This window comes from Panicum virgatum, chromosome 2K (genome assembly GCF_016808335.1).
Source record: "Panicum virgatum strain AP13 chromosome 2K, P.virgatum_v5, whole genome shotgun sequence".
Classification (NCBI taxonomy): Eukaryota; Viridiplantae; Streptophyta; class Magnoliopsida; order Poales; family Poaceae; genus Panicum; species Panicum virgatum.
The window spans coordinates 55427201-55439276 of record NC_053137.1 but is presented as its reverse complement, the minus strand read 5'-3'; the positions used below and the strand labels follow the sequence as shown (position 1 = coordinate 55439276).

Below are 12076 nucleotides of genomic sequence, written 5' to 3'. Positions count from 1 at the left end.
CGTCTGTTCTGCCGCTCCACTGCCCCGCCAACTAGCTACGAATGGATCGCCTGCTTGTTGACGACGAGAACCCCGATGGCCCGGCCGGGTTAACTCGTTGGAGAAATCTCACATGGAAGATGACTGGCAACGGTTGTGCGGCTGCGATTGACTGAACAACTACAGATGCATGTGTGCTGGCCCTTGCACAATCATGCATGTCCGTGTGCACGCATGTTGCTGGGGCCAGGCAAAACGCAAAACGGCAAAAGAATGGTCATGTTATATAAGCTACCAAGGCACAGTTCGTGAAGGACCAGGCAAAATATAGATTAGCTGTTTCTTCTCTGTTCTTTCTTTTCTTAGTTCTTCCAAACTTAACATGGAATGCAAGCTGTGTAACTGCTTCCCCAAAAGAGGAGGAACTGTGTAAATGTGTAATTGCTGCTCAGCTATGCTGGGATGTTACGAGTAGTTCGACCAAGAACCTGCTAAAATAAATCTTTAGATGTTGATCTAATGACTTAGATTGAAGTTTCTATAGTTTGCACGGAGAGGTTGGTTTGCACCTGATACATTCCCAAACTAAATACATACCCTAGTAGTTAGTTTAGGTGAAGAAATAAACTAAACAGTGACCAACAAAATACCATAGGATGCCCACTCGCATTCCTAAATCCTAACTGGTAAACTAAATCCTGTTTTTACCTAGTCGCTTAAGCTTATTTGTAGTCGAACTAGTCAGCACATTCAACTTAATATGATATCAGGGTGAAATGTTGAGTTCAAATGCTGACTAGAGCAATTGCATCAATTAACTACAGCTGACTCGATTTTCTCACCTTGACCACCACGCATTTAAAGTGCTCCTCAAACTTTTTCTTAAACAGGGATTTCCTCGGCACCACATGGTACTCAAGGCTCGAGGGAGCCTATATGGTTTGGTACCTTACGGGTTAATAATTTCTTTAGAGGGTGGTTCGTATGGTTTAATAATTCCTTCGAGTGTTTTCTCGAAGGAAATTCCTACACCTTTTTTTAAAAAGAGAGAAAAATTCTTAGACGTCATGTAGAAGTTCTCCTCCAACAACAGAATGATGACAAATAAGATCATTTACCTTGAGCTAGGGCTCAAGACGTAGTTCCAAGAAAGAGAAGCGTGGCATGGGTGGATACAGCCTTAGAAGCTAGGCTCTCCTCTCCCTCTCCTTCCGCCCCTACATTCATCTTGTTTTCATCTCTTTTTTCCTCTTCTTTCTTTCTCTCCTCCACCTCATGCTGCAACGGACTTTATAGGCTGTACCCTCGCGGCTCCCACGTTAGATCCGCCCTGAAGCGTGGTTTCAAATTACCGAGCCCCCCAAGGCTCTTAAATAATTTAAGGGAGGATGAGGGTGAGAGGTTAAGAATATACTTGGGCATGAGCCAATTTGTTCCCTAAAATAAAATGACACGGATTCAGCGGGCTTATCATCGAGGAATATGTTTCTTTAAAAAAAATCATCTAGGAAGATGTTCTGATCATATGCCTCATGTACGGTGCGGGAGTACAACACGTTGAGGGTTACTGTCCAGAGCGTGCGTAGTCGTTGACCTATCCATTGTACGGGTCGTGGGCTTTTCCAAGACAAGCTAAAATTCATGCAGCGCGCCAGCGCAGGCTTGAATCCTGCCGATCCTTCGTTTGCCATGGGAACAACTCGGGCGGTCACCTCGGTGACGAGCCTCCCGAGGGGCTCGCGCCGCGTCGGCATCAGAGGAAAAATCTTATACTGATAAAAAACTCTAAAAAAAATCTTACCGATAATCCTCGGCTGACGCCGCAGGCTGTTTTGATGGGAAAGGGACGCTGTGCGCGCTCGGAATTTCCTGTCGCGGGCGGATGAAGCTAAGCTGAAAAGCTGCGCGCGCGAGAGCGACCGCTGCTCGCCTGCTTGAGTAGTGCTTGTGTCCGCGCACGCACACTTGTTATGCAGTGGCGTCCCCCTCCCCATCAGCGCTAGGCGGGTGCTGGCTCGACCTCTGCGCGCGTTCCGTCAGGCGTCCTATAAAAGCGCACCACGAGCAACCAGCGGGACCTGCTCAAAGTCAGATCATCAGATCGGCCATCCAGGGCCTGCCCGCTCTACTAGCTCACTCCACACCCATCCTCCCCTTCTAACAGGGGGAGCGCGGTTCTCCTGGCTAGGCCCCGAGCGCTATAGGTAGCATCATCATCGTCTAAATGCTTCCGTTGCCCCGTCACTGCCGTGAGGAGGTGAGGTGTTACGAGTCCAGTTTCGTTACAGGAGGACGAACGGAACGGCACAGCTAGATAGATGTGTGTGTGGCACGGCCCAGGCTCCTCGAGTGCATGCGCAAAGGAAGAAGGAAATACACCATCGGCCCACCGCGAGGATGGGCTGTACATGAGCCAGCAAAGTCCGGCCCATATTGGAAATCACGGAAGCTGCCTCGCATCCCGACAACCTCCAAGACACGTACCCGGTAGTGTATATAAATCTTATGGAGTACTTAGTATCTGAAAAATCTAATAAGATGCTAAAAACGGAGAGAGAGATTGAACGGAAGCACCAAGCTGAGTCGGCGAGGGCGACCTGCATCATTCACAAGAAACTCAGAGACCATCGTGTCGCCCGTAGCAGCATGGTCGGATCGGACGACACACTCGGACTTCGCTAAGCTCCTCTCCGAGTTAAAAGACAATTAAATTTATGCATAGTACTTAGATACTAATTTTTAGTACTATTGGAAGCAAGTAGTGAATCTCCTCCTCCATGGCCTCGATCGTGGGACACAGCTAGCAGGACCATAGCTATAAAAAGCCGGCCTCTCTCTAGTACTCTCTTCATACATTCAGGCTATCCAGCTCCACATTATTATTACAGTTCATCGTGCGCTGCGGCTCATCGTCATCTCGTCTGCTCTCGTCGTAGTGGACTGTGGACATGGACATGCTCCTCGTCAGCCTCGCGTTCGGCGAAGCCCTCGTGACGGCCATGTACAGCAGCCACAGGCGACGCTCTGCCGTTACACGCGGTCGCCTCCGTCATGCTGACGTCCGCTGCCTTCTTCCTCGGCATGGCAGCGATCCACGTTAGAGTTGGGTACCCTGCTCCAGGCGGCGGCGGCGGCGGCGGCGGGCACCTTCGTCTCCGGAGGTTCCTGGTCACGACTGGAACTGCGGCCGCCGTGGCTGCTGTCGTCGCTCGGTGCCTGGCGTACGCACGCACTGGCGTCTAAATTATATATATTGAAGCTAATAAGCCTCCTGACGAGAGGCCAGCTTCTTGTGTGTTGTGTGCTTCACAGAAGGTTCTTTCTCGTCCTCTGGAATCCTGTCCTTCCTATCTCGATCGATCAACTCCCGTGTGTCCTCCTTTTCGATCGAACAGGCAGCCAAATGCAAATTGATCCGCCGGTTGGCAACAGACATAACGGCCGGGATCAGTTAGATGGTTTCATTCTGACGAATTTGCGATGAGAAGCGTTGTGTAGCGATAAAGGGATTTATGTACTACACAGGTTCTGATTGCTCAAACAAGTGGTCGTGCCGGAGTGGTTATCGGGCATGACTAGAAATCATGTGGGCTTTGCCCGCGCAGGTTCGAATCCTGCCGACCACGCCCTCTTTTTTTGCAAGCAAGCGTGTTCAACTGATGCGATCGAGAGCTGCTTTTCACTCTCGTTCACTTCGGGGAAAGAGTAGCGGCAGAGGCCGGCGTTCCTAGAGGCTAGAGTAGTCCAACGCACTCCGATTCTTGAAAGAAGCATCGTCTATTTTTTTTCAAGAACTGAAGAAGCGTCTATTTAACCGCGAGCTAGCTGTCTTGTAGCATAGCGGACACCGTCAGCGGATCGAGATCTCAGCGATAGATTGGAGGGAGCAGACGTAGCGGCGATCGCATCAACCGTCCTCGATCTATCAAAGGCTTCATTATTTTTAATTGGAGGGAGAGAAATATCGACACCACATATATATAGAGGCAGAACTTTGCATGATGCGCACAAATGTAGATATATTGAACGGAAAACCTTACATCGCGTGTAACGAAAACGATTTGGTAACGTAGAATAAACATTTTCCACCGGTACGGTGGAACAAATTAAATGTATGGATCACATGTAGTCCACGGCTTCCCTGGTCAGCAATTTCTGGTGATTTTAATTTGCCCCCTTCACAGTAACCCACCCAACTTAGAAGAAATAGGACTTCGATCCAAACTGCACGGAGAGAAGTAGTAGCATAGACCAGCATATGGGAATATTAGGAAGCTAAAGCCTGAGGTTAGTTTGATACTAGCTAATGTGCCCGTGCGTTGCTACGGGAAATCATATGAATATATATTGTTTAGCATAGTACGTGTCCGTTGAGAACTTTAGTTTTTACTATTTTACTCGCCAAACACTAATTCTAAACGGTCTTGAACCCTTAACTCTAAATGGTCTCGAACCCTTAACTCAGCAAACGGTCATCCGGATTCCGATTAGAACTCCAATTGACTGACCAAGGAAACAATACTTGCTTTAGAAATAGATAAAGATATACCTCTTTTAAAGCCGATTAGCATAGTAAGCAAGACGGACATGTATACTATTACGACGTACTCCAGCAGAAGTCAGGCCTTGTTTAGTTGGAGAAATTTTTTGGATTTTGGAATTGTAGCACTTTCGTTGTTATTTGACAATTAATGTTCAATCATGGACTAATTAGACTTAAAAAATTTGTCTCGTTGTTTACAATTAAACTATATAATTAGTTATTTTTCCAACTACATTTAACGCATCATGCATATGTCCGAAGATTCGATATGATAGATACTGCATGAAATTTTTTGACATGAATAATTGTTGGCTGATGGGGTTTAGATCAGTCCGACGCATCAGAATTTTCCAAGACTCCGGAATGTACTCTCTGTCTCTCTCTCTCTCGTGAAAAACAAAAACCAGCAGCACGGACCTTTGTTCTTACCAAATTCTCTTTGTTTGCTCTGTATGCCGCCCAACAGTGGGACGTCCACGGTGAGCTAATTAATCAAAGAACATGACGCAAGCAACCACTGGTGACCGATCGACATCCTAGTTTCCTACGCGTACAGACTGTTTTTGGCACCGATCTCCCCAATGCATGTATAAATTAAACCGGGACGATATCCACGCACAAGACGAGTTCCTTATCATTCCTCTCTCTTTAGCTTCAGGAAGGAGACAGCTGCCATGCACCTGCCAGCATACGGTTCAAAATTCGAGTTCCGCGGTGCGCATATATTAATCGATCATCGTAGATATATACAAGACCAGCGCGTGCGCGATGGTTTCGTCCCTGCACATTTTGTGCCGCGGCGCGCGTGCCGCGCGCCGCGGCGCGCATCACCGTCTTGCCGAGTGCCATGGCCTCCATTTCTCTGCTAGCTGCTGACTTCTAATACTCTAGCTAGGTGACTGACTGCTCCGCCATCTCCATTGAGCCCGTTCACTTGCATTGTCATCCCAACGTTTGGTGGTTCTTTAGCCTCCAGGGAGATCACCCCGCAGTGGCAAGCTAGCTAGAGCAAATTGAAAAGGTGTGCACTTGTGGCGCCGTGCGTAAAGTTGAGTTATGGAGGACAGGATGCAAATATGGTGAAAATTTAAACATAATTACTTTTTTATTTTTTAAAGGTGCATTAGCACCCGCTAATCTGTATATTTATATAGCTTTGCCCCTGCTGCCCCGGCTGGGTAGGCACAACATACCCGATGGGCACGGTGCGCTCTGAGATTAGTGCTGAGGTGGTGGGTATTATTGTGTGCTAGGTACGTACATTACATATAATACAAACACCACGTATGGTACTGTGTGGTAGTGAAGTCACCCATGGTTATTACTTACTAGCATACCAACCTATGCTCCCGCACGGGCTAATAAGAATTAATATAAAATAAGATTTATAGGTAATAATTATAATTATCTATCTTACACTCTTTTTCATCTATTAAATATTATTCTAACACATACCATAAAGTACATATTTATCATTATTTAGTTGCAACAGATTTCATTTTGTATGACACCTCCATATGTGTTCGATATATATTTAGTTGAACCATTTGTTTGTGAATTGGTATTCATATCTCTTTTATCATACATGAATGCATGGTGACACTGTTTGCGCGAGAGTCTTGAACGTACGAGCTAGCAGACAAGCACTGGTCGCGCGCGCAGGAGAGGAAGCATCACCACTGACGCCGAGTCTAGCTATCACCCAACCATATATATGCCTTCTAGACTACATAATAATCGTAAAACTATTAAAGGCTCAAAGACTCGACCAATAATCATCTGTACTTAGCTTGTACCATGCATTCGATTCGACGAGAACCTAGACGGCACCGTCAACAAGAATCCTTGCATCGTGCCCGTCGACAAAATTCGTTCAGAACATCAACGTCTACTAGAAGCTAGGCTATGCACGCGAGAGCATACTGTAATTAAGAAATTAAACCCAGCACGTACGCTGATTCGTCGAGGTCCCGTGCACCTAATGATTAATAGTCCCCTCGAGCTATATATGCGCCCCCGGTGTCTCACCACCCGCATTGAACCACGCACGCTACCTCAGCAGCGTACATCATTGGTCATTGCACCGACCAATCACCACAGAAAAAATAACACTACATGCATGCTGCTTCTTCACCAATGGACGACGAGTACCTTCGTGTCGCCAAGGCGCTGCTCCTCCTCGCCTTCATCCGCCCGCCGGCCACCCCTGAGGGAGCGGCCGCCGCCGCCTTCATGGCGGCCGCCGTCTGCCTCGCCGTACTCACGATCGTCGTCAGGCTCGCCCCTGGCGCCGCCGCCGCGCGCGTCGTCCTCCTCCCTACCAATAACCTGCTGCTTGGCGCGATCACGCTGGACAAGCTGCTCATCTCCGCTGCCACCGCGGCCGCGGCTGTTTCAGTCGCACTGCGCATCCGTGCAGCAAGCACGTATTAGCTGTGCATGCCGATCAACAGTTGATTTAGGGGCTAGACTTTAGCCCTATCTATCACATCGAAGACAATATTATTATTTAGAATTATTAAATAGAGTCTAATTATAAAACTAATTGCAAAATTTCTGGCTATTCTTTTCGTAATTAGCATATATCTTTGCAAAAAGTTTTATAATTAATTTTTTTAATAGTTTTAAATAATAAATTTTTCTTTGATGTGATAGGGCTAAAGTTTAGCTCCGTCCAAAGGAGCATGTATATTGTTACCGTTGTGTGGGTTATGCACCTGTGTTCATGTTACATATGTTTTTGTTTGTGTTAATATTGTAATACGTGGCTTGCTTTCAGGCGGGCGCGGGGACGCTCTCTCCACAGGTCTCGGAAAGATTATAAATTATGAGAGTGTCATCATTTGTATGTCAACAGCTTTTGCGGTTTAAAATATTTCTAATCTTCGACCCCTGATTTTAATCTTAGTTCATTGTTTGGTTGATCTTTGCTTCAATGTTCATCTTCATCTGATATATGTGCTTGTTAGTTTGCTCTGTGCTACGACTTGTCGTGTAGTCTATGGCTCATGTGCCATGACGAGAACTTGATTCTTGTAATAATGTAGACTGATTTCGTTTCTTGAGACGAATAAAACTGGATAGACACTATCCTTTATCGAAAAAAATCTTCATCTGTATTAGTTTCAGTTCCACCTAAAGAATATATGTATGTTACAAAAATGAATTTATAAAGAAAAGTATTACATATGACACCAAATAATATGTATTTATAAAATTTATGATAAATCTAATGATTTTTATTTTATAAAACTTTTTTAGCAAAATTTTAGATAGTCTAGCTAAAAACTGGCGATTTTCGGAGTTACAAAAACTGACGGTTGCACGTCAGACAGCAACAGTACGCCACACAAAATTAAAGTAGCCTGAGCACGTGGCAGCTATGCTCATGCCCGTCTCCCACCTGCCCGCCGTTTCCGCCGCCACTTGCACACGCGTCGTCGTCCACCCCCTCCACGGCTCCACCGCCCGCAGGCCGCAGCCTCCAACCCTCTCAGCAGCCACTGCCCACGCCGCCGCATCCGAAGCCGACTCCCACGCGCATGGATCCCGACCAGGTCGCCGCCGCTGGGGTCCAGCACGACTACCTCGGCGACACTAGCACATCCGCTGATGGGGGCGGCGGTGGCGACAGCTGGGGGCGCTCGCTGCTCCGCCGGGGGCGGGACCTGTCACGGAAGGCCGCCATCGCCGGCGTCGCGGCCACGGCCGCGCCCGTCGTGGCCCCGCCCCTGCTCGTCCTGTCCCTCGCCGGCGTCGCGCTGTCCCTCCCCTTCGCCGCCTACCTCGCCAGCCTCGTCGCCACGGACCGCCTCATGGCCGCGCTGCTGCCGCCGCCCCGGACCCAGCCATGCCACTCCTACGACCTCGAAGACGACGAGTTCCTGGACGCATCGGAAGCGCACGGCGGCGAGGTCCCCTCGTTCGACTACTGGGGCGAGGCAGAGGACGACGCCATCGTGGAGGAAGACGACAGCTACGCGTCGTTGCCTCTGTCACGGCAATGCCGTCTCTCCGACGAACCGGTGCCGGCGTGGAACGACGAGGAGGATCCGGTGTCACGAGGTGAATTCCGTCGCCAAGAATCAGGGCACGAGTCATTTGGGTTGGATAATAGGGCACAGGAAGAGGAGGACAATGAGTACATTACCATGGAGGCGGTGCCCCCTCGGGACTTTGATGATTCCAGATCAGCAGCACAGGATTTGTGCGAGGAAGACGATATGGTTCCTAGAATCGAACAAGCTCCGGTTGCTGCCGAGGAACCAGTTCAGGAGTTACCTGTATCAGACAATGGGGATAAAACAGAGGATGGCAAGGGCACAGCTGTGGAGGAAATGGAGTCTAGCAAAGAGATGGTGTCAGCGGCCATCGACATGGATACCTCTGAAGTCAGTGGCTTCCCACTGCCGGTATTGGGCGAAGATGATGTAGTGGTTCAGAGAGCGGGAGAATCTGAAGTTTCGATATCAGATGTCGGGGGAAAATTAGAGGAGATGCTGAGCCTCGCCTTGGAAGAAACTGAGGAGATGCCACCACAGGAGGTTAATGTTTCTGAATCATCGGTGCTCGATGATAACACGCTGCAGAGTAAGATGGAAGGTGATTTGACTGTGGAGATGGTGCTGGAGGAAGTGACCGTTAAGACCAATCCTGTTACAGAGGAGGTGGTTGGTGTGCAAATGGATGCCGTTGCCACTGAGCTGCCTGAATGTGAGCCTCTGCACCAGAGTGATCTTGTGCCTCAGGAGCCGCAGGCGATGGCAGAAGCTGCATATGCTGATGATGCTCTTGAGGGTACTTTAACAGACGTTGTACTGGGTATTGGTGATCAAGGTACAGAGGGTGTGGAGCACAGTGGTGAGGGAGATGTTTCTGGTGTCGTTTCAGTGGTGACCGAGAGTGATGTTGCAGATCTCACTTGCAGTACGAGCGCACCGAATGTCTCAGCCATCAGTGATGATATGATGAATGTTGAAAGTAGACCAGATGTTGACCACTCTAATCAGATAACTGGTGTCGAACACACACTGGCGAAAAAGGGATTGGGGGAGAAAGAGCTAGTTGAGGACAAGGTGAGTGGATCCTGGTTCACTCCATCATTTAAAATTTCTATAATTTTCTTTATCAAGAATGGTTATATCAATGTCGTTTACTGATAGAAACCACTTCAGCCCTGTGAACTTGGCAAGAATTGACCTCATGGCCAACACGCAATGTCTTTGCTGGGTTGTAAATTTTTTAAAATAATTGACATCCATTAAGATGCCAGTCTAAAATTTGTTTGTTCATTTGGTAGTCCACGAAAACGGAGCAAAAGCATGAGTGAAAAGGTGCCTACTAGGAGCATGGCACCACAAGACATTGATGTTTCTAAATCACCAGCGACAGATGATCAGAGCAAGAGAGAAGATGAAGCAACGGTGGAGACGGTATTGGAAGAAGTGACGAGTACTACTGATCTTGATACAGGGGAGGTGGTTGGCGTGCAAGTGGACGTTATCGCAAGCGGAAGTGAGTCACTGCCACGGATTTACCTTGCGCCACAAGAGTTACAGCCGGTGATTGAAGCTGCAAATGTTGATAGTATTCAGGGAACTACTGTAAGGGGAGACATTGTGACGGATATTGATGATACAAACACAGAGGGTGTGGAGCATCACAGTGAGGGAGGCGCTTCCAGTTTTATCTTAGGGGAATCTATGGTGACCATGGATGATGCTAAGGATGTAATGTCCAGTAGGAGAAAACCTTATATCTCTGCCATCCGTGAAGATATAAAGAGTGTCGAAGGTATGCCAGATGTTGAGCACCCTTATAAAGACAGGTTTTGAATACAAGCTGTTGAATGAAGGACTCAAGAGGAAGGCTTTAGCTGAGGAAGAGGTGAGTTAGTGACATATTTTCTCTTTTCCTCCATGGTTAGCTACGTCATTTAAATCATCTTTAAATTTCTTATTCAGGATTTGTTATATGTTTAGGTGTTTATGAATTTAGTGGCTGTATACATCCCTAGTTGGGGCAGAGACTGAAAGTTATACTATGAATTTAGTGGCTGTATACATCCCTAGTTGGGGCAGAGACTGAAAGTTATACTTCCTTAATCTAAAGAAGGATTTTGTATTTATGCTGCCACTACACGAAGTGTGCTTAAAACATGATAGAATCCCTTTGTTCTGGTATTAAACCTGAGTAATTATGTTAAAAGAGCTGATATCTACTTTTGCCATTCATCAAAGGCTACAGTTTCATGGCAAAGAGGAATAAGGATATCCATAACTTGGATGAAATGTTTTATTGTCCTGCTTATAACTAATGCTACATGCAAATCATGAATAAGTTGGTTCTGATCTTTGTGCCAATTTTGATCTTTTTATGTGTTCCTCCATTTGAAGACTTCTAAATTGTCATTCATAGGAAACTAAGACCACAATCAACATGATCTAGTGAAGTTACAATACAACCGAAGTGAAATCGAATCCTCCAGCACAGAAGGAACAGTATTGTTTATACAAAAAGGGTATTTTCATTTGCTAGAACAATTTATTGCTGCCGTAGTTCTAAATTTGGTTATCAGGCCTAATTTCTTTTGTGAGTTACTGTATTAGTGGGAATTAGCAGAGCACGGCTTGAATCAGGAGTTAAAAACACAACGAAAAATATGATATCTTATTTTTAGTACTTCTGTACTCAAGAATTTGTTCTTATCGAGAACTAAGCAAAAGCCAGTAGCCACATGACCAGAATTAACAGTGTAAAGAAAAGCATTGTATCGATGATGGCACGAGGGAAAATAACAGTTCGAAGCTTGGCGTGTTGTCACAATTTTTTAACGATTTCATGCCATCGGACGACATGGAAAAGTTGAAGTAACTAACCACTAATCTACAGACATGAACAAGCCCGTCAGGCAGTTTATAGAACAATTTATTGATTAGCTGTGCTTTTGTTCGAAACCATAATTTGTCTAGCATGATCTATAATCATCTATAATTCTTTATTAACATGAAAGCATTGTTGTGGTGTGCAAACCCACAGCCGGGTGACGGAATGCACCCGCCTAATTCTAAGTGTAGGATGTGCCTGGGGCAGTCAAGGAATGCTCGATCTAGAGGCGTAAGAACACGGAAGCCCACAAGGATTTAGAGTGGTTCGGGCCGCCAGAGCGTAATACCCTACGTCCACTGTGTGATGTATTGCCTGAGCTTGTGTGCAAGCTGGGGGAGGAGCTATGCCTGTCTCTGCATGTGTGAAAACTTGTGGAACCTGTGTTCTAGCAGGCGTGCTCTCCCTTTTATATGTCCAAGGGGAGCACGTACACTGAGCGGGGCCCCGACAGGTGGACCCGGCGATATATTATCTTACAACGTACAAATCTTCTGACCAGGCATGGTCTTGAGCTGTCCTGTCGGAGTAAAGTCTAACCTCTGCAGCCGCGCGTCGAGGTCATGATGAAGCGCCGAACTACTGACTCAGTCACTGTAGCAGCGTGCACTGTTGCTCCAGTCAGTAGCTGGTCATCATGACTCGTCGCCCATGCGCGCGGCGCTGAGT

General features: G+C 47.0%; 1 protein-coding gene and 1 non-coding gene across 2 annotated transcripts; both read left to right on the top strand.

The window, feature by feature from the left end:
- Positions 1-3523: 3523 nt before the first annotated feature.
- TRNAS-AGA lies at positions 3524-3605 on the top strand. The gene has a single exon. It is a non-coding gene; the product is annotated as a tRNA-Ser (tRNA).
- Positions 3606-8020: 4415 nt separating this feature from the next.
- On the top strand, positions 8021-10645 carry LOC120686775. The gene is made up of 2 exons (XM_039968976.1): positions 8021-9597; positions 9822-10645. The coding sequence occupies exons 1-2, from the start codon at positions 8065-8067 to the stop codon at positions 9849-9851; spliced, it is 1563 nt and encodes a 520-aa protein (XP_039824910.1). The 5' UTR covers positions 8021-8064; the 3' UTR covers positions 9852-10645.
- The last annotated feature ends 1431 nt before the right edge of the window (positions 10646-12076 follow it).